The sequence below is a fragment of the Amblyraja radiata genome, chromosome 2 (assembly GCF_010909765.2).
Source record: "Amblyraja radiata isolate CabotCenter1 chromosome 2, sAmbRad1.1.pri, whole genome shotgun sequence".
Lineage (NCBI taxonomy): Eukaryota > Metazoa > Chordata > Chondrichthyes > Rajiformes > Rajidae > Amblyraja > Amblyraja radiata.
Window position 1 is genome coordinate 20,072,329 of NC_045957.1, and position 22,516 is coordinate 20,094,844.

General features: G+C 41.0%; 1 protein-coding gene across 1 annotated transcript in view; it reads left to right on the top strand.

Moving 5' to 3' along the window:
- Positions 1–22,516, top strand: part of elp2 (elongator acetyltransferase complex subunit 2) — a 139,226-nt gene that overhangs the window by 7,420 nt on the left and 109,290 nt on the right. Inside the window, exons 5-8 of the mRNA XM_033042787.1 lie at positions 5,434–5,511; positions 7,676–7,740; positions 15,085–15,151; positions 15,611–15,754. Coding sequence (XP_032898678.1) covers positions 5,434–5,511; positions 7,676–7,740; positions 15,085–15,151; positions 15,611–15,754 — 354 coding nt within the window. The remainder of the gene's footprint in view (positions 1–5,433; positions 5,512–7,675; positions 7,741–15,084; positions 15,152–15,610; positions 15,755–22,516) is intronic.

Sequence of the window (22,516 nt, forward strand, 5' to 3'; positions counted from 1 at the left end):
ATCTTAATCAGCAATACTGATCTAACAGCTTCAGTTGATACTGGGCATAAAAACATTAATAAAGATATTGGAATAAAATTACTGTTAAAATGAAAGCACCTGAAATTAAGTGGATAACGCAGCATAGATGCAAAGTCGACCAAAAGGCAGGAATCAGAAAGTTGTAGCGGATGATTACTTATTGAATCAGCTGAGAACTTTACTTTAGGTTCTGCGGGGGCTGTAGTGGCAGTATTGCTCGTTTTGATATATATAATTTCAAACTTTGCTGCAAATGGAGCTGTTAAATATGAGTTGTTACGATCTGGAATGTACAGCCTGAAAAGATAGTGGAAACCACTCCAAAACAGAACTGGATAAATGTTTGAAGTGAAAAAGGTTTTAGACAATGGTCAGTAAGCAGGAGACCTATTGATTTGTTCCATCAAATAATGTATTAACTTGATGCGCCAAGGGTCTCTTAACTGTAGGGGGCTCTCTGGTTTCATCGTTGTTTGGGGGAGATAGATATGAAGCGGACCACAGTAATAATTATGCCTAAATTCCTGGAAGATAGAAGACTGTGGGTAACTGACTGTCACTTCTTTGCTCCGCTTGTTTGCTTTAGGCTCATGCCATTATGCTGCAGGGTACTTCGTCCTTCTGCAGTGCACAGATGTTTCAGTTAAATGACTACCATCATAGCAAGAAGCCTCATTAGTTTGTTCATGGAAAACCAGTATCAGCATTCAAGAAACCCAGTTCCATAAATCACAGAGTGAATGTGACTGAAATCACATCTTGTGATGAACTACATCTGTTCTTTCAGAAAATGCATGGGCTTTCACTCATTCAGCTGCAGTTTGTTTATAACCCTTTGTATGGATAAGTAACACATCCACAGCACTACCTAATCAATCCTTTGTTTTAAGATAAATCTCATGGATATCATTATTTTAACTTAAAATGTATTTAGTCCAGTCTTTACTCTGCAATGCAATGCTCACCTTCAGCACCTTCAGTTCCTGACAACCACACAGCTGAGTATAGAAGAAAAATGCATGTGCATTTTTCAGGCTCATCAAAACATGCTAAACGAGGAGTACATGCCACGTCTGAAAGCCAGGCAAAACAGCTAGAATTTGGTGTTTCCCAAGTCTGCAGCATTTCAGCGGTTTTGCTTACCTTTGATACGTCAAAGGAGGAAGCATTCACCTTGAAAATGTGATGATTAATGAAGTAGGTGGAGTTTGATCAGAGAGCTGATGGTTTGCCAAATTGCTCCATGGTTGATCTGATACTCGCAACATAAGCAATCTTCTTTGTGCTTTGATGAAAATATATTTCTCTTATATTTCACCTTTCCCTCCTATTAGCCTGTTCAAAATGTGGCAATATCAAATTGTAGATTATTCAGTACATTTATTATTATTATTTATTTAATAACAGATATGTTCTTTGGACATAGCAAACTTTTATTGTCCTGGATGTGATCCATGTGCATAGTTTGTAGTCACAATAATATCACTGATACCTCTGACAGTGTGCTGGAGAGTGTGAAGAGAAAATTTGCCAGAACATAGCCTGGATTGGAGGACTTTGGATATAATAAGAAATTGGTTAGGCTGGTTTAATTTCCCTGGTGCAAAGGAGGCTAAGGAGTGACCTTATAGAAATGTGTATAATTATGAGAGATGTAAGTAGGGTAAATGTTAAGAATCTTCTCCCCATGAATGGGGGTATCTAAAACAAAAGGACACTGGGTGTAGTATGAGAGGGAGGAGGTTTAGAGGGGATCAGAGGAGAAAGTTTTGCACACAGAGTGGTTAATATTGATCACGCTGCCAGAGGAAGTATGGGGTTAGATATAGTCACAACTTTAAGGGGCACGTAGGGACTTTTAAAAATCCAAGGTGTGGAAGGCAATGGACTTAATGCAAACAAATTGAATTAGTATAGGTAGATGCAATTGTCACCATTAGTATGGCGGGTTAAAGGGCCTGTTTGTGTGCTGAACAACTCTTACTCAATGCTGTTTCATGCCTTGATCCCGTGGCAGGGATATTGTAGGAGGATTTATGTTGGAATGATGCACTTGAAGTTCATAACTTCATCCTGGCACTTCTTGCTTTCTCATCAATGTACTGAGGAAGGGTGTCTGGAAATAAGGGTGTCTGGAAATTCTATAGCCGATGTCATGATTAGAGACAGCACCATCACTCATTCCTTTTCTATGCTCTCGCTTCAGGTGATTATCTAATTATAGTCATTGATTTTTGTGCCAGCAATCGAATACTAGCACAGATCACGGAAGCTTCAGCCTTTGGACCACCTTGTGTGATTACTAGTGCTGTCCTATGTGTAGATTAGTACCTGTTGCATGCTGAAATGGACAAAATGCTGAATGACATCTTATATTTTTCGTGATTGCTTCTATGAAGCAATTTTGGCAGATTGAACATCCAAAAGGAATGCTGCAAGTATTTTGGGGGGCTTTATAACAGAGGTTGGTAGGAACTGCTGTTAGTAACCTTGGGAATTGACACATTTTTCACTGCATTTACTGCATGTGAGCTGCATTAGCATTGATGTGACATGTTGTTGGTAACAATGATATTGTATCCCAGCTGGATACAATATATTTTTGAATATATGTTCACTGCAATTTTTACTAAATAAAATTGATCTTTTTAGTTTTCCAAAAATAAAATTGATCTTTTCAGTTTATCAAAAAAATGATCGTTTTGGGTCTCATCAGTTGGAGAGTTAGGAAGTCCTTCTTTGGACATCAGTTCTGAATTTTTCCCTGGCATCACAGACAAGAAGAACTCAGACAAAAAGAAAGTAGAAGGGAAACATAGAGCAGGGTATGCTTGGCAGGTCAGGCTGTGTATGTCCTCTACTCTAAAAGTGAAAAAAGGGGAATAGGAGCAAGCCGGCTGAGCCAATATCACAGGTGGACAACTGATATAGGCAGAAGGCTACAGTGTGCCCAGACTGAAGATGAGGTGCATTGGCAAACTTCAAACTGGCATTGGGCAGCATTGTAATAGCACAGGAGGTCATAGACAGCTCGGAGTCGGAATGAGATGGATAATGAAAGTGAAAGGAATCTCAGGATTGTCCCTCTGAACAAAACACAATCACAGAATGTATGTTTGGTTTCTCTAATTTAGAGGAGACCATGTTGTTGGCACTGAATACGGTGCACTAGACTAAAAGAAGTGTAAGTAAATTGTTGCTTCATCGGGAAAGATTGTTTGCATCGCTGGATGTTGCAAAGGGAAGAGGTGAAATGATGTGTTGCATTGTCCACGGGAAACTGCCTTAAGAACGTGGGTAATTGGTGGGAATGGACAATTGAACAAGTGAGTCATGAACAAAATTGTCCCTACGAAATGCTGAAAGAGAATGAGAGGGATGATGTTTCTAGTGGTGGAATTTCTTTGAAGGTGGAGGATATTGTGGAGATTGATCTGTAATGAGTCTGGAAGTTGGTGGGGTGAAAAATGAGTACCAGGGAAAATCTATCCTTGTTCTGACCTAGAGGAAAGGGGATATGGGAAATGGGTGAAGGTGTCAATTGCTTTTTTTGAGGGGAAGCCACATTTCATAAAGTAAGTAGACATTCCGGAGGCATCTGTATAAAAAAGTTTCATCATCGGAATAAATACGATGGAGACAGAGGAACGAAGAGGACGGAAGAGAGTTCTTTCAGGAGGTTGGGTGGGACTAAGAGTGACTGACATAGTGGTGGGCTTGATTTTGTGTTAATATTTATCCCACCATATACTTTGACAGCCTTCTTCTCAGTCTGCGACCCCAACAATCTTGGTGTCATCTGCAAAGTCACTAACCAACCTGTGATGATAACCTATGATTTTGTCCAAGTCATTTATGTATATCACAAAAAGCAGAGGTTCCAGCACAGATCCCTGCAGAACAGTGGTGTAGCAGTATAGCTGCTGCCTTAGAGCGCTTGCAGCGCCGGAGACGCGGGTTCAATCCCGACTATAGGTGCTGTCTGTATGGAGTTTGTATGTTCTCCCTGTGACCCCCCTGGATTTTCTCTGAGATTTTCGGTTTCCTCCCACACTCCAAAGACATACAGGTTTGTAGATTAGTTGGCTTGCGTTTGTATACTTGGTATAAGCGTAAATTGTCCCGAGTATGTGTAGTATAGTGTTCACAGGTTTTAGGAGTAGAATTTGGCCATTCGGCCCATCGAGTCCACTCCACCATTCAATCATGGCTGATCCCTGCCTCCTAATCCAATTTTCCTGCCTTCTCCCCATAACCCTTCACATCCGTTCTAATCAAGAAGTGTGCGGGGGTCGCTGTTCGGTGCGGTTTTGTTGGGCTGAAGGGCCTGTTTCCATGCTGTATCTCCAAATTAAACTAGAGTACCTTCCTACCACCACAATCCTCTGTCTTCAGTCAGTGAGCTAGTTCTGAATCCATACAACTGAGTTACTGTTAATTCTGAGTATTTTCAGTGCATCTTAATCTTGGAAGCCCCGTTTCCAAGTATTGTACTTGCTGTTCATATAGGCCGCAGGGTCGGGACCTTTGTTGTCATTGGGCAACACCATCACTAATAATGGAAGAGCAGCCAGTGTTATAGCACTGATTTGTGCTGATTCTCTTAACTTTAGAAGTTTAAAACAGCCATATCCAATCTTGACCTGATCTGCTGTTTGCAGAAAATGCCCAGATTCTGTTGTAATAAGTACGACATCTACGGCCATATACACATCTAAACAGATAGACATTTACCTAAATGGATAGCTTGTTATTGCAGTGTTTTGATAGCACTATTGTTGTAGCTCAATGGGACATCATCGACCTGAAATCTTCATTGTCTTTTTATCCCTGGTTAAAGTATTTCCCACAGATTATTTTCAGATCAGCATTTACAGTATCTTTTCCTTTGTAGTGATTTTGAGTTTTCTTGGAGTGTTTTTTCAATCAATAGTTGTTGTACAGTGCCCATTATTGTTTGCACTCAGAAGGTAAGAGGTACCTTTGTTAACTCTCACTGAGATGGTAATTGAATATTTCAGCATTGAATGGTTTGAGATAATTTTGAGCACCATTTTAAAAATAGGTTTAGCAGCTCTAAAGTGACTATGGAAGAGTGAAGTAGATTGGTCGTTCCCACTTGGATTTTGTAATCTTTGGGAACAGGTGCATTCATACGTTGTTCATATCTCTAGAATATTTCTAGGAAAGTATTTTTAGAATAACACTATCCTAACGTGGAAAACATGACAGTAAAATATACATCGATTACTCTCACAGTCACCGTTGAAGTGAATTTTAGTCCTTACATTTATAAATGTTTGATTGGGACCATGCATTCGGTGTGTTAAGTGCTTTCTGTTCCTCACTTTAAAAAAAAGTATTGTGATTTGCAAAATACAGGACTAAATTGCAGAAATTGTTTCCGACTAGGAGAATGCATACAAACCCTCTGCTTTGGAAATGGTTTCATGATGGATGTTGCACTAGCGCGATTGCCAGGCAGCGATGGTGAGTGGTGACAAATTGATAATTTTGCCCATCTTCTAGAGATTAGTTTGCTGGGAGTTCTCTCAACGGGCTTGTTTGAAACAATGCAAAGGTTCCATTAAATGGGGATGAAAAAAGTGGAAAAGTAAAAACCCGGATGGGAATTAATCCAATAAAATTTAGTATGGCAAGAAAAGCAAATTGAGACAGCTAAAAGCTTTGAGAAAAAAAGTTGAAATTAATACTTAGAGACATTTTGAAAAATAGATTCATAGATTTTTTTTAAGTGGAGATATAAATATCACATTTAAAAATCAAATAAAAAATGTTACAGATTGCAAAGAAAAAAAGTTATTTTTGGAGAAAGAGAACAAACACAATAGGATTTTTTAAATTGAAGGAATGATGTTACTACCATCAGACTGATTTTTTAAAATTAATTACATTTACATCTACTACAACTGAATGGGACTAGATGAAAGCGTGATGATATATGCTGCCTATCATCCTCCTATCTCCCCTCATGATCCTACATTTTTAAAGTTATCATGGGTCTTCCATTTCAAAACCCAATGAATGCTTATACTGTTTCATAAGCATCTTAGTAGTTTGAGAAATTAAGTAATGGTTACAGTGAAGTTGACAGGTAATTTGAGAATGATGTACAAGGGAGAGTGCAAAACTGCATGGGAAATATTGAGATGGATTGGGTCCAATGTGAGTGGGAGTGAGGCACATAGAAGAGAACAACTCTTACTTAGAGACGGGACATATTTTTATGTAGGAGGAGATGGTTTACAAATAATCAAAAAAAAGCCAAGAAAAATAGGAGAAACAAACTAAAATTGTAAACAGTTTTCAGCTGCATAAAGGGGTGGAAGATTGCAACCTTCATGTGGTCCGCCCTGTTTCGACTAATGCAATCAACTCGACGTGCACACACAGAAGATCAAATAGAACAAGTTGTCCTACAACTTTAGGCTGTGCATGCCACACGAAAGAAGAAGAAGCTGCATAAAAACAGACCGCTAGCAGAATTCAGCAGGTCAAGCAGCACCTTTAGAGCCAAAAGGTGTAAGTCGATATTTCAGGTCGGGTGCCACCATCAGGACTGAGAGGGAAGCGAAACAGTAGCCAGAATGCAACAGTGTGAGAGAGGGGTGGGACTGAAGCATGTAGGTGATAGGTGAAACCACGTGGGAGGGGGCGGATGGTCAGATGGAACCAAAGCATGTAGTGGGCGGGGAGAAGGGGATGGGAAGAGTGAACAAAGTGAGAAAAAAGTAAGTGAACAGGTGAGTATGTGTGAGAGGAGAAAACTGGCGATTTAGGTTTTTAGAGAAATCCTTGATTTGTCGGCTGTTTTTCCAAGACAACGTGAAGTCTCGATGGATTCTGGTCTATGGTGCTGGATTGGGCTGTCTATAACTCTGCAATTTCTTGCTATCTTGGGCAGAGATGTTCTCAAACCAAGCTGGTATAGAACTCGACTGTATGCTTTCTATGGTGCATCTGCAGCAACCTGGCAGCATGCTTTTGATGGTACATCTATAAGGTACTTGTAATTGTGAAATTCAATGCTTTTTGGCTTGTAAGCAACCAAAGTGGAATTTTAGGTATTTTTCCTTCAGTTTGCATTTGGCCTTTCCATAACTATGTCAAAGGCCAAGGATTAAGCAATTCTCGATCAGGTAAATGTTTGATGGACCTGAATAACTGGGACAGATCCTTGATTACAGGATGACAGTCAATGGGTGACATTGCAAATGTTTTCAGGTCATTTACCAATATAGATGTTGATAGAAGTATTACAGAAAAAATTGCAATGCAGAAAGAGTAATGCAGTCATGAAGAATGGGAAGACATGACCATAAGTATATTTCAGGGTTTTGTGATCTGGCAAACTGCTCTGTAAAGAATGACTATAATTTCCCCCCTGAGGTTACAGCAACCTTGATTTGAGTTGTCAATTTTAATTCTTTTAAAGAAGTATGTAAATCATCTATATTTTGAAGAAAAATAATTTGTATTTATTGTGGTCTGGGATTGTAGCTAATGCAGCAGTAGAAATTGCTGATTAGTGGGACTTTTGAAAGAAAATAGTAATGTTATTAATTTTCTTAACTTATTAAGGACTTACAGTTTATATTTATGTTCATCTCACTGTCAATTTATCTATTTATAGCTGTGATTCTGGCTTGTGGTGGCGATGACAGCAACGTCTATTTATTTATACAGGCAGGTGAACAAGTAAGTTGTCATCTGAAATAAATTGAGTGTTCATAATTGCAGTTCATTTAAAAGTAAATTTTCTAATTTGTAAGTGAGGAATTAATGTTTAAAGTCACTGAGTTCTTTTCAATTGATAAAATAGATGATCCTTTTAGTGTATTTTTGTTACATTGTATTTGGATCTAAATAGATTTGAAGTGAAAAAGGCTTTTCTATATTATTTCCCAAAGTGTAAGTGGAGAATGTGCACTAGTGCTGTAGTTTTTATTTTTTGCATTTTGAGAATATTGAAGGTTGCTTCAGCTTCCAGGTCCTGTGGTTTACCCAGATTGGTGACTTTCTATGGGCAGCAACTGCCTGTCACCTCAAAAACGACTCTTCCTGTCTCCCTCACACATTTGTATTAAATGACATGCAGGTGATACAGTGTGGTTCCCAAGCTATGATCAGCTTGAAGTATGGCCTCAGTTATCAGAGCAGCACAAGTTGAAATTAATTGAATTGAATTTATTTGTCATTCTAAATTAATTTGAACGAAATGTCGTTACCATACAGTCATAATATTAAAAAGCAAAAAAGCACACAATTACATAAATTTAACATAAACATCCATCACAGTGACTCTCCTCCAGGCTCCAGTGACTCTCCTCACTGATGGAAGGTAAAAAAACTAATCTCTTCATTGCTTCTTGCTGCGTCAAGGTGATCGAGGCTCCAGATATTGAAGTCCCTGCCGGGTGATGGAAGATCCCGTGCCAGGCCATGAAACGGTCCTGCGCATGGGCCGATTCAAGCTTTGCGATTCGGGGCGGACGAAGCTGCTGTGGCTGGAGCTCCCGAAAAGTCGGTAGCCAACCAGGGACCTGCCAGCTCCCGATGTTAAAGATCACGGGGCCCGCAGCCGAAGCCTCCGAAAGCAAGGTCGCAGCCGAAATCGCAGCGCCACCACAGACTCCGAAAGTCAGCCAGCTCGCGAGTCCACAGGCTCTGCGACTGGAGCCCTTAAGGTCGATCCCAACTGGAGGCCGCCCAGCTCCTCGATGTTAGGCCGCAGCGCGGACAGAGACGACACGGAAAAAAAATTGCATCTCCGTTGAAAAAAGAGATTTGAAAAAAGTTTCCCCCAACCCCCCACCCCCTCCCCTCACATAATACACAATTAAAAATAGAATATTACATGCATCTAACATTAACGATAAGACAAAGAAGGAAGAGAAACAGACAGACTGCAGGCGAGTTGCAGACGCAGCTTCTAAAGTCATGGTCACTTCTAAAGTGCTGTTTCAATGTCTGAATTGTTCCTGATATTTATTTTTAAATGGTGTGAGATTGTAAAGTGTTGGTGTTCAGAGAGACCTAAAAGTTTCAGAAATCAATTGTTAGCAAATAGTATATTGGCCTTTATTGTAACAGGGATATAGTTCAAGAGTTGAAATGTTTTGTGGCACAGTTAGGGTCTTGGCATCTCAAATGTTGTGTACAGAACAGGTCTCCATACCTTCTATGTTTCCACTGTATACTCAGAGTTGAGGAAGTGTAGTGAAAGTCAATTATATAGATTCCTGGATGGTGAGTTTGTCATTGATTGAAGACTACTGTATTCTCGATGATTTTAGAAGAAATATCTCATTAAAAGGTACAGAGTCTTACAGGATGTAACCTGGTGACTGCACTGCTGAAGTTGGCCTTGACATGTGTGTCCATAATGAAGGGTCATGGACACAGAATAAGTGGTTGACAGAAAGGAGAAGTTGTTTTATCATAAAGAAGTTACGGAATGTATTTGTACACTGTGGATGGCTTGATTGTGATCATGTATTGTCTTTCTGCTGACTGGTTAGCATGCAACAAAAGCTTTTCACTGTGCCTCGGTACACGTGACGATATACTAAACTCAACTTATACTCAATTCTCTGTCCGAGATGGTTGCTTGTGACTGGATGTGTTCCTCAAGGATCATACTAGGATCTCTGTTGTTTGCAGCATACAGTATATTAATAAGTTGGATGCTTCTGTATAGTGGGGATACAGCAGGATATAGATCATGAGGAAACTTTGGTGGAGAAATGGCAGATGGAGTTTAATTTGGGCAAGTGTGAGGTGTTGTATTTTGGGAGGTCAAATGCAAGAGGAAAGTATACAGTTAACAGCAAGACCCTTGGGAACATTGAAGAATAGCAAAATCTTTGGGTACATGTCTATAGCTCCCTGAGAGTGGCAACACAATTGGATAGGATGATAAAGAGGGTAGATGATATACTTGTCTATGAGTATAAAGTCAGCAAATAATGTTGCAGCTGTATAAAACTTTCCTTTGGCCACATTTGGAATATTGTAAGCATGGTGGGCTGATGAGGCTGCTTCTGTGCAGTACATATATTCTATGACAGATGGATGGATTATTTGTTCAGGGTTGTGGGTTTTGTGTGGGAAAATTATACTGAGGTAAAAGATCAGTCATGAGTTAACTGGATATCAAAGCAGGTATGAAGGTTGAATGGCCTGCATCTGTTTCTTGTTTTCTTATGATTAAAAACAAAATGTAAAAAAAAACAAATGATAAGCCATTGACAAATTAAACTTTTAGTTGTTACTTTATACTGCCAAAATAGGATCAAAGAGTATTTATTCACAATACACACAATACACAATACACAATACAATTTATTTGTCACTTGAACCTCATAGAGGCTCAAATGAAATGTTGTTTCTACAGTCATATACACAAGAAAAAAGAGACCCAAGACACAACACAATTTACACAGACATCCATCACAGCGCATCTCCTCCTCGCTGTGATGGAAGGCAAAAAAACTTATCTCTCCCCTGCACTCCCCATTCCCCTCCCGATGTCAGAGTCAAAGCCCCCGGCGGGCGATGGCAATTGTCCCGCGGCCATTAACGCCGCGCCGGGTGATGCAAGGCCGCGCTCCGGGTCTTGTTGTTGGAGCCTCCGGCGGGCGCTAGCAAAGTCCCGCAGCCGTTGAAGCCACGCCGGGCGATGATGTAAGGCCCCGCTCCAGGTACTCTTCAACCCCGCGACTCGGACAGGAGAAGTCGCCGTTGCCGAAGCCCCGAAAAGCGGTCTCCCAGCAGGGACCCGCGGGCTCCCGATATTACTGTCTGCCAGACCTGCGGTAAGCCTCCGAATCTCCGGGGGTCGGGTCACAGCAGTGCGCCACCACAGCTCCACCCGCTCCGAACTCGGCCAGCTCCATGATGGTGAGTAGGTCCGCAGCTCCGCGACTGGAGCCCCAGGTCGTTCCTGCTGGAGGCCGCTCCACGTTGCAGCCCCAACGACAACGGAGACCCGACAGGGAAAAGGTCGGGTTCTCTGTGCAGGGGAAAGATTTTAAAAGTTCAGTTTAATATTCTGTGAAAGGCAAACTATACTTCACTTCTAAATATCTGTAGAAACTTATTCCTTCAGCAATGATAGAATATTTGGAAGACTTGGAAAGGAATAGACGGGGGGGGGGGGGGAGGGGGTGTGAGGGGGGTGCTCCCCCCCCGCCCATTTGTACGCTTTTGCATTTTTCAGCTTGAAATTGTGCAATCTGGTGTATACTGTAACAAGTCTTTTAACTTGCACTTGAATGCAATATTTATGCTTTAAATTGGATTACCTATGAACAAGGTTAGGCTAAATTACATTCCTAATTACATTTCACAGTAGAGCCAGGCTCTGATCAACAGGTGCAGCACATGAATGATCTTAGTGTATTCATGTATGGAAATCAGATTATAATTAAGCACTTGGCCCATGTTGACCAACCTGGGTCTCACACCTAATACTACTCCTGACCCTGACTCCAGTTGCATACCTTCTCTCATTCCTGACCCTGAGTCCAGCCTTACACCTGGCCCCCTATTTTACCCTGATCTTAGCTGCTTACCTGCTTAGGTTCCCAGTACTGAACACTCCTATTGTCCCCGCTTTGACTGCACACCTAGTACTATTCCAGACCTTGACTCTGGATGCACACTTCGCCTTGCTCCTAGCCCCTTTGCACTGACAATATATCTGGCCCACACAAAAAGCCCCATATCTGACCCCCTGGACTTAACCTATTACGTTCAAGTCCATAGGTGCGTATCTAAGGCGGCACTTATGGGGCACTTCACGGACAATTTTTTATAACAAAATTTACTATATTCATTAGTTTTCTTGATATCTAACATGCTAGTTACTTTGTCAAAGAAGTGATCAATTGGTTGAACACAATTTTTCATCCGTAAAATTATACTCACTCAGCTGTATAAGTATTCTGTTACCATTTCCTTCATTTTCCTAACAAACTGTCCTGAAGTCATTTTCACCCCCAATAATTTTGCTGATTTCCTCTCAGCTGGGACTTTTCCAAAATACAAAGTCCAATAACTATAAATTTAAGCAATAATATTCTATTTAATGTGATCTTGAGAGTACATAATATTTTCTGTGGTATTCATAACACAACAATGATAAAAAGATCTTTGTTTTGATTGCACCTACCAACATGCATACATTATTATATTATAGTTAATATGTACCGAGGGCAAATTTTTGTTCCAATGCTCCCCATTCCCAATTACCTTTACATTGAAGTGATTGAAATCAAAGTGCAGTTTAAATGGCATCAGAAAAATAAAACCTCCGGAATGGATGATATTCAATACGTGGTTGGTTGGAGTCAGTATCACCACAATTACTATATTATCATCTGAATCTTCAGATGTCCTGGTTCAAGCTAAAACTAAAGACAAATAATAACCTCCTCACACATTCCCTGCAAGTATCTCTGTCACTCCTTTAAAATATGCCCACTCTTTGAATAAGCTTGTAAACATCGCATTTGAATCAGTTTCCATCTGACTACATTCCTTGAGGATGTTCATCTACGTGTTCAATTAATAAAACAACGAGATTGGGGACATTTCTATTCAACCTGTCAAAGGAATTTGGAGGGGGGGGGGTGGGTTTAGAAATAGTTAGGCAATAGGTGCAGGAGTAGGCCATTCGGCCCTTCGAGCCAGCACTGCCATTCACTATAATCATGGCTGATCATCCACAATCAGTACCCCTCTCCTGCCTTCTCCCCATATCCCCTGACTCCGCTATTTTTTAAGAACGCTATCTAGCTCTCTCTTGAAAGCATCCAGAGAACCTGCGTCCATTGCCCTCTGAGGCAGAGAATTCCACAGACTCACCACTCTCTGTGAGGAAAAGTGTTTCCTCGTCTACGTTCTAAATGGTTTACTACTTATTCTTAAACTGTGGCCCCTGGTTCTGGTCTCCCCCAACATCGGGAACATGTTTCCTGCCTCTAGCGTGTCCAAGCCCAAGCCCTTAACAATCTTATATGTTTCAATGAGATACCCTCTCATCCTTCTAAACTCGAGAGTGTACAAGCCCAGCTGCTCCATTCTCTCAGCATATGACAGTCCCGCCATCCTGGGAATTAACCTTGTAAACCTACGCTGCACTCCCTCAATAGCAAGAATGTCCTTCCTCAAATTAGGGGACCAAAACTGCACACAATACTCCAGGTGTGGTCTCACTAGGGCCCTGTACAACTGCAGAAGGACCTCGTTGCTCCTATATTTGATTCCTCTTGTTATAAAGGCCAACATGCCATTCGCTGTCAGTAAGGTAAACAAACATAATAGTTGAGTGGCAAATGACAATAGTGATACCTTCCCAATATTTAACTGAAGGAAATAATGGGTTATCGGGTCTGTCTGTTGTGACAGACAGGCTGACACCTTGCATGTCATTTTATTATTACACTCGTCCCATTCCCCTGGATATTCCGCATTAATAAATTAAAGTTTTGTCAACTAATTACAAATCAATAACATTAGCCAACTCCGAAACACGAAGCGCTGAGTATTGGGATCCAGACATCACGGACAAATAGCCCTAGTTCCCTGCTCACATCTGGTAGTGCTCTCTGTCTGAACCAGTTGCGGTGGAGCGCTTTTGAAAGTGGGGGGACTGAGTGATCACTGATCACTGGCCTTGGGAGTACCTGGCGAGGGAATGGAGCAACCGAGTGGGGAGAGGGTGTGGGAGGGGGATGACCCCCCTCCCACGGTAGGGACTTTTTGAAATTTGATGTACTAAAATCATGTTTTAGTACATTGTAGAAGTATGATTTAAATGTTTTTTGTTTGTAGTATTTTTAAGAGGTAACTTTTTAAGGGGTAACTTGTTCCACACAAAGGGTGGTGGGTGTGTGGAACAAACTGCCAGAGGAGGTAGTTGAGGCAGGGACTATCCCAACATTTAAGATAGTGAAATTTTGAAATTTAAGACTAATGCATGGATAGGACAGGTTTGGAGGGATATGGACCAAAAGCAGGTAGTATAGCTGGGATATGTTGGCGGGTGTGGGCAAGTTGGGCCGAAGGACCTGTTTTCACACTGTATCACTCTATGACTACATTATACCTCCACCATGCATGAAAGCTTTAAAATCAAGTGGTCGAGTTTTATTGCCTTGTACTCAAGCATAGAAACATAGAAAATAGGTGCAGGGATAGGCCATTCGGCCCTTCGTGCCATTGCACATGATCATGGCTGTTCATCTAAAATCAGTACCTCTTTCCTGTTTTTCCCCATATCCCTTGATTTCGATAGCCCTAAGAGCTAAATGTAACTCTCTCTTGAAAACATCCAGTGAATTGGCCTCCACTGCCTTCTGTGCCAGTGAATTCCACAGATTCACAACTTTCTGGGTGAAAAAAGTTTGTCCTCATCTCAGTCCTAAATGGCCTACCCCTTATTCTTAAACTGTGACCCCTGGTTCTGAACTCCCCCCAACATCGGGAACATTTTTCCTGCAGTTACAATAAGTGAAAATCCAGCAGGCAAGCAGGATGCTTTCTCCAACCACCCCAATTTCACGGCCACTATCTTCCACCGCTTCTACCCAGTGCTTGGTACCTACTTCCAGCAGCCACTGGTTGTCCTCCAGGATGCACCGAGCCGCAGCTTGGTCCATGTCGGACACCAGGGTGAATTCGGCACAGAGACTCTCACGGTTCGGCGCAACGCTTCCGACGCCTCCGATGGCCCAGGACTCTTGCACTGAGGCTGCTCCATCGCCAGAGCTGCAGCAAGTGACTCACCAGCCCGGAAAACACTTGCCAACCCCGGCTCCCCGTCCGCATCTTCCCTCGCCGCTGCTTCTGCTTCCATCCCTCCCTCCGCCCCGGCTCTTCAACACCCGCGGCCGATGCAGTTGATATGAGTTTTGAAAATCTCGTTGATCACAGAATTTCAGTATTTAGTGTTTAGCAAAGGCATGATATAATATTGCTTTATTGGAAAAAAAATGCTAACCCTGTGCTAATCCAGTGGTGAAATCTTTGTAACAGTTTCAGAAAATCCATTCACTTAGAGGCCATGAAGACTGGGTTCGAGGAGTTGAATGGGCTGCATGTGGTAAGGGTTTACATAGGTTACATACATTCACTGAAGCATCCTTAATTTGTTATTTAAACAAATTGTGATTGCGGCCAACTGCCATTCAAACTATTATTTTCATAATTTGAAATGCCTTTCAAATATAAAAATGTGTTGATGCTGTATACCTGGAACAAAAACCGAAAACACGAGAAATACTCAGCAGATCAGGCTGCAACTGTGGAAAGCAAGACAATCAATGTTTTAATCTGAGAGTTGTCATCGGAACAGTTCTGAAACATGAAATCTCTCTTTCCACAGATGCTGCTTGACTGACAAGTGTTTCCAGCATTTTATTAATAAGATCTAACATAGTTTATTCAAAATCCTTAATTTAAATCATTGAATTAAATATGTCACTTTCTTAGGGAGTGATATCTAGGTATTACAGAAGTTTCATAAATGACGATGAGCCATATTTCTTTTGTGCTGCATTAGATGGGAACCTCTTGTTAGCAAGCTGCTCACAAGACTGCTTGATACGCATATGGAAAATATTCATAAGAACAGAAGCTTCTTCCAAGGATTCTGATGAAGGGATTATCAAACTGAAGGAAGATGTCTTTAATGTCCGTAGTAATCGTAAGTATTAAAGGTGGGCATACACTTTAAAAATAATGGTCCAGACTTCAGGGAACCATTAAAGGTGAAATGACTAGCATTTGCACTGAAGCTCACAGTCCCTTGGCCAGTTCAGCACATGCTTTGCTTAACATGCAAGTCCCCAAGTTGCTCTGATTGGTTCAGTGTGCCTTTGAAGGCTGTGCTATTTCCTAAGAAATCAAGGACATTTTTGATGTAAAAACAAGGAGCTGTAGATGCTGGTTTACAAAAAAAAGACACAATATGCTGGAGCAGCTCAGCGGGTCAGGCAATATCCCTGGAGATCAATAAGTGACACTTGGATTCAGAATCTTCTTCAGGCTGATTGTGGCGCGGTTGAACGAAGCTGGAAGAGCGGAAGAGGCAGGACAAAGCATGACAGGTAATAGATGAACACAGGCGAGCAAAGTATTGGATAAGCAGATTGTTGGACAAGGCTAGAGATGAGAAAAAGCAGGTGTGAGACAAAGCAATTGAAGAGTTGCAAATTGTGAAGCCAGAGGAAGGAATGTAGGGGGAGGGATGCAAATCCAGGTGGGACACGGGCGGAGGTGGAGAAAAGAGGAGGAGAAGGGGTAGGGGAGGAAGCTGTAAAAGATTACCTAAAGTTGGAGAATTCAATGTTCATACCATTGGGTTGTATGCTACCCAAGCGGAATATGTTGTTCCTCCAGTTATAGAGATCACATCTTTAGTGATTCGCTGCTGAGTTAAAAAAGAGTCTGCTGATATCACAGTTGCCAGATGTATAGGATCCACTTTAGCTGATGCCTACCTGCAAAAACTTGAGTCTTTGCCTAAATTTTGTGGCAAACATTTTTACTGAGCCTGATGATAGGAGCCATCTTGTTGCGATTATTATTGAGTCAATATTTTTTTTCTGGAAAATGTTGGAATACCTGTCTGAAATTTCATAATGTTGTCTCAGTGTAAAGTTTACGTACAAGTAGGAGTAAGCTACTTGGCCCCTGAGGCTTGCTTTGCTGTTCAAGAATATTATGGCCAATCTGATGGAATCTCAGCTCAACATTCTCACCTCACCAAGGTCACCTTTTGTATCGTGTAACCCTTGCTTATTATCTAGGTATGTTGCAAAACGTACCTGAAGCGTCGCTGAAAATCTGTCCCAGCCCGTGTGCGCGATTTTGGCGCCGTTTAGAGGGGGACGGGTTTAAAACGCGATTTTCCCTAGGCTGTTCAAATCGAGGTTTTTCAGCCTAGTTAATTATTAACGAAATATCGCTGGAAGATTCCCTCGCTTGAGCTATTATTAGTTTTAAGGGCTTTATTTAATTGTTATAGTAGGTTAAAAATTAACCTCTAAACCCCCGACCGCCGACAACGGGCCAGATCTCATACAGGGGAAAACGGAAGGTAGGCTGTTTATTTTTACATTAAAAAGGGCTTCTTAAGATCCCTTTATACAAAGTTTAATGTTGCGAGTAGCTAATTTTGGGCCCATTATATCCCGCAGTATTTTTCTGGGCATTTGAGGGCACAAATCTACTGCAATGTGAACGTTCTAAACCAGCACGTTCACAGGATCCCACTAGAAAGCTGATTTAAATGGACTTTAATTTACAGCAATTAAACACTAAATTCCTTCCATTTGGCCTATAAATTAATGTAAATGAGATTTAAAAATCATGTTTTATTGTGAATTGTTTGTGAATATTATTTGGACACTTAGGCTATTTAAAAATGTTAATCATTTATTAAGAAATGGATGGATGTTTAGATCTAGTAATTGAAGTTTGGAATTAGCTACAATTAGGTAACTAACTAATTATATGCTTTAATTTCAGGTCATCCAAGTAAGATTATTTTATATTTGTTTCAGAATGCTTCAATCTATGATAACTGAAAATGTCATTCAGTTCTCTTAATTTTTAAGAAAGTTATAGGCTTTTGACTGTCCACGATCACAGCTTTTTTGTTATGTCCATAGAAAATCAATAGGGAACAAGATGCTAATTTCCGAGTATGAAAATAGCCATAACTTTTTAAATACTTGAGATATGAAAGTGAATTAGGTGTCAAATTAAACTTATTTTTATGCTTTATCTGATGGGATAAATTGCAGACTTGATTTTTAAAATCTCAAAATTTTGTAACATTGCTATATTATCTATCTACCTCTGCCTTAAAAATATGGAGAGATTTTGCTTCCACAGCCCTAAGAGGAAAAAAGCTCCACAGACCCATGGCTCCAAGGAAAAAAAATCACCTCATGTCTGTTTTAAATGTGTGATCTCGTACCTTTTTAAACAAGTAGATATGGGAAATGAGGTTGCTATAGCCATTGGACATTTAAAGCCTTGTTTTTTAGTGTGAACCAGACAACCCATGGACCCGTTGGGTCCCCTTTGTGACCCCAGTCAAATACACACTGCGCACGTGCGGATACGGGCAACCCTCCCCAACTGAGCATGCGCAGCTACCGGGCCCAGCAACCCTCACGCAACTGCGCAGGCGTGGCTGACGGGCCCGGCAAGTGGGCGCGCACTGCGCAGGCACGACTGCTACGTTCAAACTCGTCCCGTTCAGAGTAGAAAGTTAATTAAAGTTTTTAAAGGGAATTACTTTGTAAGATCGAACAGAACTTGATACTGCAGGCGAATGGTGAGTAAGGTGCCCCTAAAATTGTTGCACTATCATGTACCATTTCGGAGGTATTTTGGGAACATATATACAACCTGTGGACCTGTTGGGTCCCCATTGTGACGCCAGTCAAAATGGCAATCTGACAATGGCGGCAGGCAAGGCAACTCTTCCCCCAACTGCGCAGCCACGGCTGACGGGCAAGGCAAGTGGGAGTAGAGTAAATTAAAGTTTATAAAGGGAAATACTTTGTAAATTCGAACAAAACTTGCTACTGCACACCTCGGGCGAATGGTGCGTAAGGCGCCCCTAAAACTGTTGTGTTATCGTGTAACGTTTTGGCTGTATTTCGGGAACATACATACAAGATGAGACTTTTAGTTATATAATAATATATTTATATATATATATATAGATAGATAATATTTTAAATAATTGCTTCATTTGAGCTCAAAGTCTTGTTGGTTCATCTCTGTCAAATAATTACATGGCTTTTGATTTGATCATGATATTTTAGTTTATATCTGTAGCACTTACAGCTTTTTCAATATTACACAACAACATGAAACTCGGTGACTACAAATGATTCTTGAGCTCATTCTTAGTTTTTTAAGTTCCTAAATTCATAACAAATTTTAAAAGCACTCTATTGACTGTCTTAGATTTGTTACGTCCCTCTGAGAGGATCATGGCATTTTAAAAAAAAAGTAAGAATGTCTCATCATGGTGGTGCATTTTTGGGGTGATTGAAATGAATTTTTACTTCGCATTTATTCAAGTATATTTGATATTGACTCATGGTGCGTAAAACTTTGTTTTTACTTTGAATCATTGATACGATATTAATGAAATTCTTAATGCCTAATACTGCAGACGCTTCCCCGATTTAAATAATGGCTACATCCCGCAGACCCTTGCATAAGTCAGACAATAAATGTGCAATTGCATTTTTAAAATGGTGATTCACATTACTTATTTACTGCATATACAGTATTATGATTTTTACTTTAGTACTTTAAAGTAAAGTACTTTACTTTTTTGATTATATTGATCTGTTAATTTTCTCACTGGCTTAATGAATAGTGAATTTTTGCAGAGTTTTGCATTACATAAGAAGGACATTTTTCTAAAATGCAAAAAAACATGTGCATTTATGAAACGCAGATACTTAGCGAGTGAAACTCAAGCTGAACCCGATGTTGGATCTCTAGGTTGGTGAGTGCGGGTGAAGCCAAATGAAATGCTTGTGCCGTCAGACGGTATGGCTAATGCCAAGCTGGTTCATGGGTCTCAACACATTTTGTGCTCTGTTGTGTGACTGGACCATCAGCACTAAATATAGTTACGATATGATAAAACTTTATTCATTCCCGGAGGGAAATTGGTATGCCAGCAGAAAAAAAAGCGAGAAAAAAAAGAAAAAGCCAAGGCACAAAAAGATACAAAAAGAAAAGGCTGGCTGCCATGTGCGCAGCGCTTTAACCGGAATAAACGAACAAACAAACAGGCTTATCCCCTCGACAGAGTATTCTAAAACTAGAATGCTCCCCCTCCCTCAAACCATGACCCCCTTTGTTCTCCCACCGCCCCTCACAGGGTCCCCCTACACCGGGTCCCCATTGCCTTTTCTTCCCCCTCACGCTCATCGACCGCTGATTGCAGGCCGATCGTGGGGCTCCCGTTGCTGCCGAGGCCCACCACTGCTGATGCTCTTGCTGCCGCCAAGGCCCCCAACGCAGCCACCGGAGTCTTTCGGCCCAGAAAGGCCTCGTCGCCAGGCTTCTCCGCAGTTCCATGGGAGTCCTGTGGGGCAAGTCGAGCAGCGCAGTTGTTCGGCGGGTGGATCGGGCTCGAGGCATAACTTAGAAAGTTTACATTATGCTGTTTGATAAATCCTCCTAGCATATACTGTACAATGAAAAGAATAATGGGCCAAGGCAGCTACCTTGTGCTACACCAAAGGGTATATCATGCAGCTGTGTCACATAGTCCCCAAGGCTAACAAACTACTTCCTTCCACATATATATGATTGGAGCTAGACAAGCATCTATTGAGCAAAGGAAATAGGCAACGTTTCGGGACAATTCCCTTCGTCAGACTGAGCCAACTTCGTACCTGATCTGACCGGCCGGCCCAGTTTTCTAGGCAATCTATGGTGTCAAGCTGCTGTGAGGTCTAAGAGGAACAGCATTCGAGACTTTGTCCTCATCAGTGCTAACTCTAATGTCACTGACTGTTTTTTATCAGGGCAGTCTCAGTGCTATAATCTGAAAACATTGAAATTTCTCTAAAATGTCATTTTGATTTAGAAAGTGTGATATTTGTTTGAATACCACTTTCTCCAGTAGTTTGCAGATAAAGGGTGGATTTAATATGGGTCTTTAATTACTTAGTAGCCTACTGTCTAAATTTGGTTTCTTTAACAGAGGCTTTATGACAGCGGTTTTATAAGCATCTAGGAAAATTCCAGTCTCAATGGAGATGTTTATAATTGTAAGAACAAAACTGGATAAACTGTTAAAAACTGTAGGAACCTTGTCGAAATGACAGGTAGTGGGTTTGCTTTCAGCCACAATTTTACAAAGTTCTGAGGTAGAAATACTTATGAAACTGCTCATTTTTGCCCGCGCCTTATTAGGTCGGCAGCAGAGGGCAGTAGAATCTAAAGGGATACCAGCTCTGATAGTCTTGAGAAGTGCAACTTTATGAAGTGTCGTAGCTAGGTTACCGTTAAAAGCTTTTATCATTGTGTCAACAGAATCTCCCTGGGTGAGAGGAGCGTATGTTCTTACAAGCTCAGAAAATTTGAGTTCTGCTGCTGGATCTAAAAAGCGCCTTTTACATGTAGACCCCAAAGGGCGCCTAAACAACTTTAAAAACACACAGTAATGGTCACAAACAGTAAATCAGGCATCATCATGGTATCAATTTTTAACCCTGGGGATATCACCAGGTCCAGTGTATTTCCATGTTTGTGAGTGGCCTCATTTACATATAACATGTAAATGAGGCCACTTGAGGGTGTCAAGTAAGCTCAGAAACTGTTGCTTTGAGGTCTGTGCTGTTTACATGAATGCTAAAATCTCCATTGAAAAAACTGAATCTCCAAAGGTCAACCTCTGTGCACATAAAATCTTTTGTAAAAATTACAGCTATACCCCCATCCCTTCCACTTTTCCTGACAGATTGGAAGAAATTATAGTTAGGTGTGCAAGCTTCAATAAGTGTTGACATTAAATGAATGTGCAACCATGTCTCCACCAAAAACATAAAATGTAGATTATTTTCAGATATGATGTCATTGATGATAAAAGTATTGTTGATTAATGATCCACGATTGAGCAGACCCATTTTATACTGTTTCATGCATGTGATTTCAGATTGTGGGGAAGAAGTTCTCGTAGTTGATTTTTTTACTGGCACTAGATTTAATCTGTCCACAGTGTGCAGAGATTGATTTAAAATGGATCTCGATGTAATCCTCAAGGGGATAGTGAGTGGTTGTCCAGAGAGTCTATGTAAAATTGAGGAAGAACTATTGTTTTTATCTGAAACATGAGCGGGCTGGGCAGAGGTTTTCTTCCAGAGCAGAGAGGGACGGAGTGTTTGTGGGCTATGGACTGGCCGTAGGTAGGTCCAGATCATGGCCAGCATGTGGGGACAAATTAATTAATCAGTCAAGTGGGGTCATATGCACCGGGGTGTGGGAGATTGCAACCTGCACGTGGTCCACCCTGTTTCGAATGCAATCAACCTGGCGTGCACAATCAAATAAGATCAAATAGAACAATTTGTCCTCCAACTTTAGGCTGTGCAAGCCATACGCAAGAAGAAGAAGATATGCACCGCGTGTAATAGATTATTAGACGGCTTTCGTGAGCCATGGCTGGTAGGGTGAATGCCGTCTTTCATAAAAAGCGCTGGATTTCCCCAGAAAAGATTAAAATTGTCAACAAAATGAAAGCTGTTTGAGCTGCAAAATGACTGCAATCATGTGTGGTAATGTAAAATCCTGCTGAAGCGACAACTTCTATGATTAAAAGTCATAAATGGTCCTGAGACAACAATACGTTTCTCTAAGTCCTTCAATGAGTTTAAAATGGAGACAAAATCGCGTTTCAGTTGCTCGGATTGTGTCT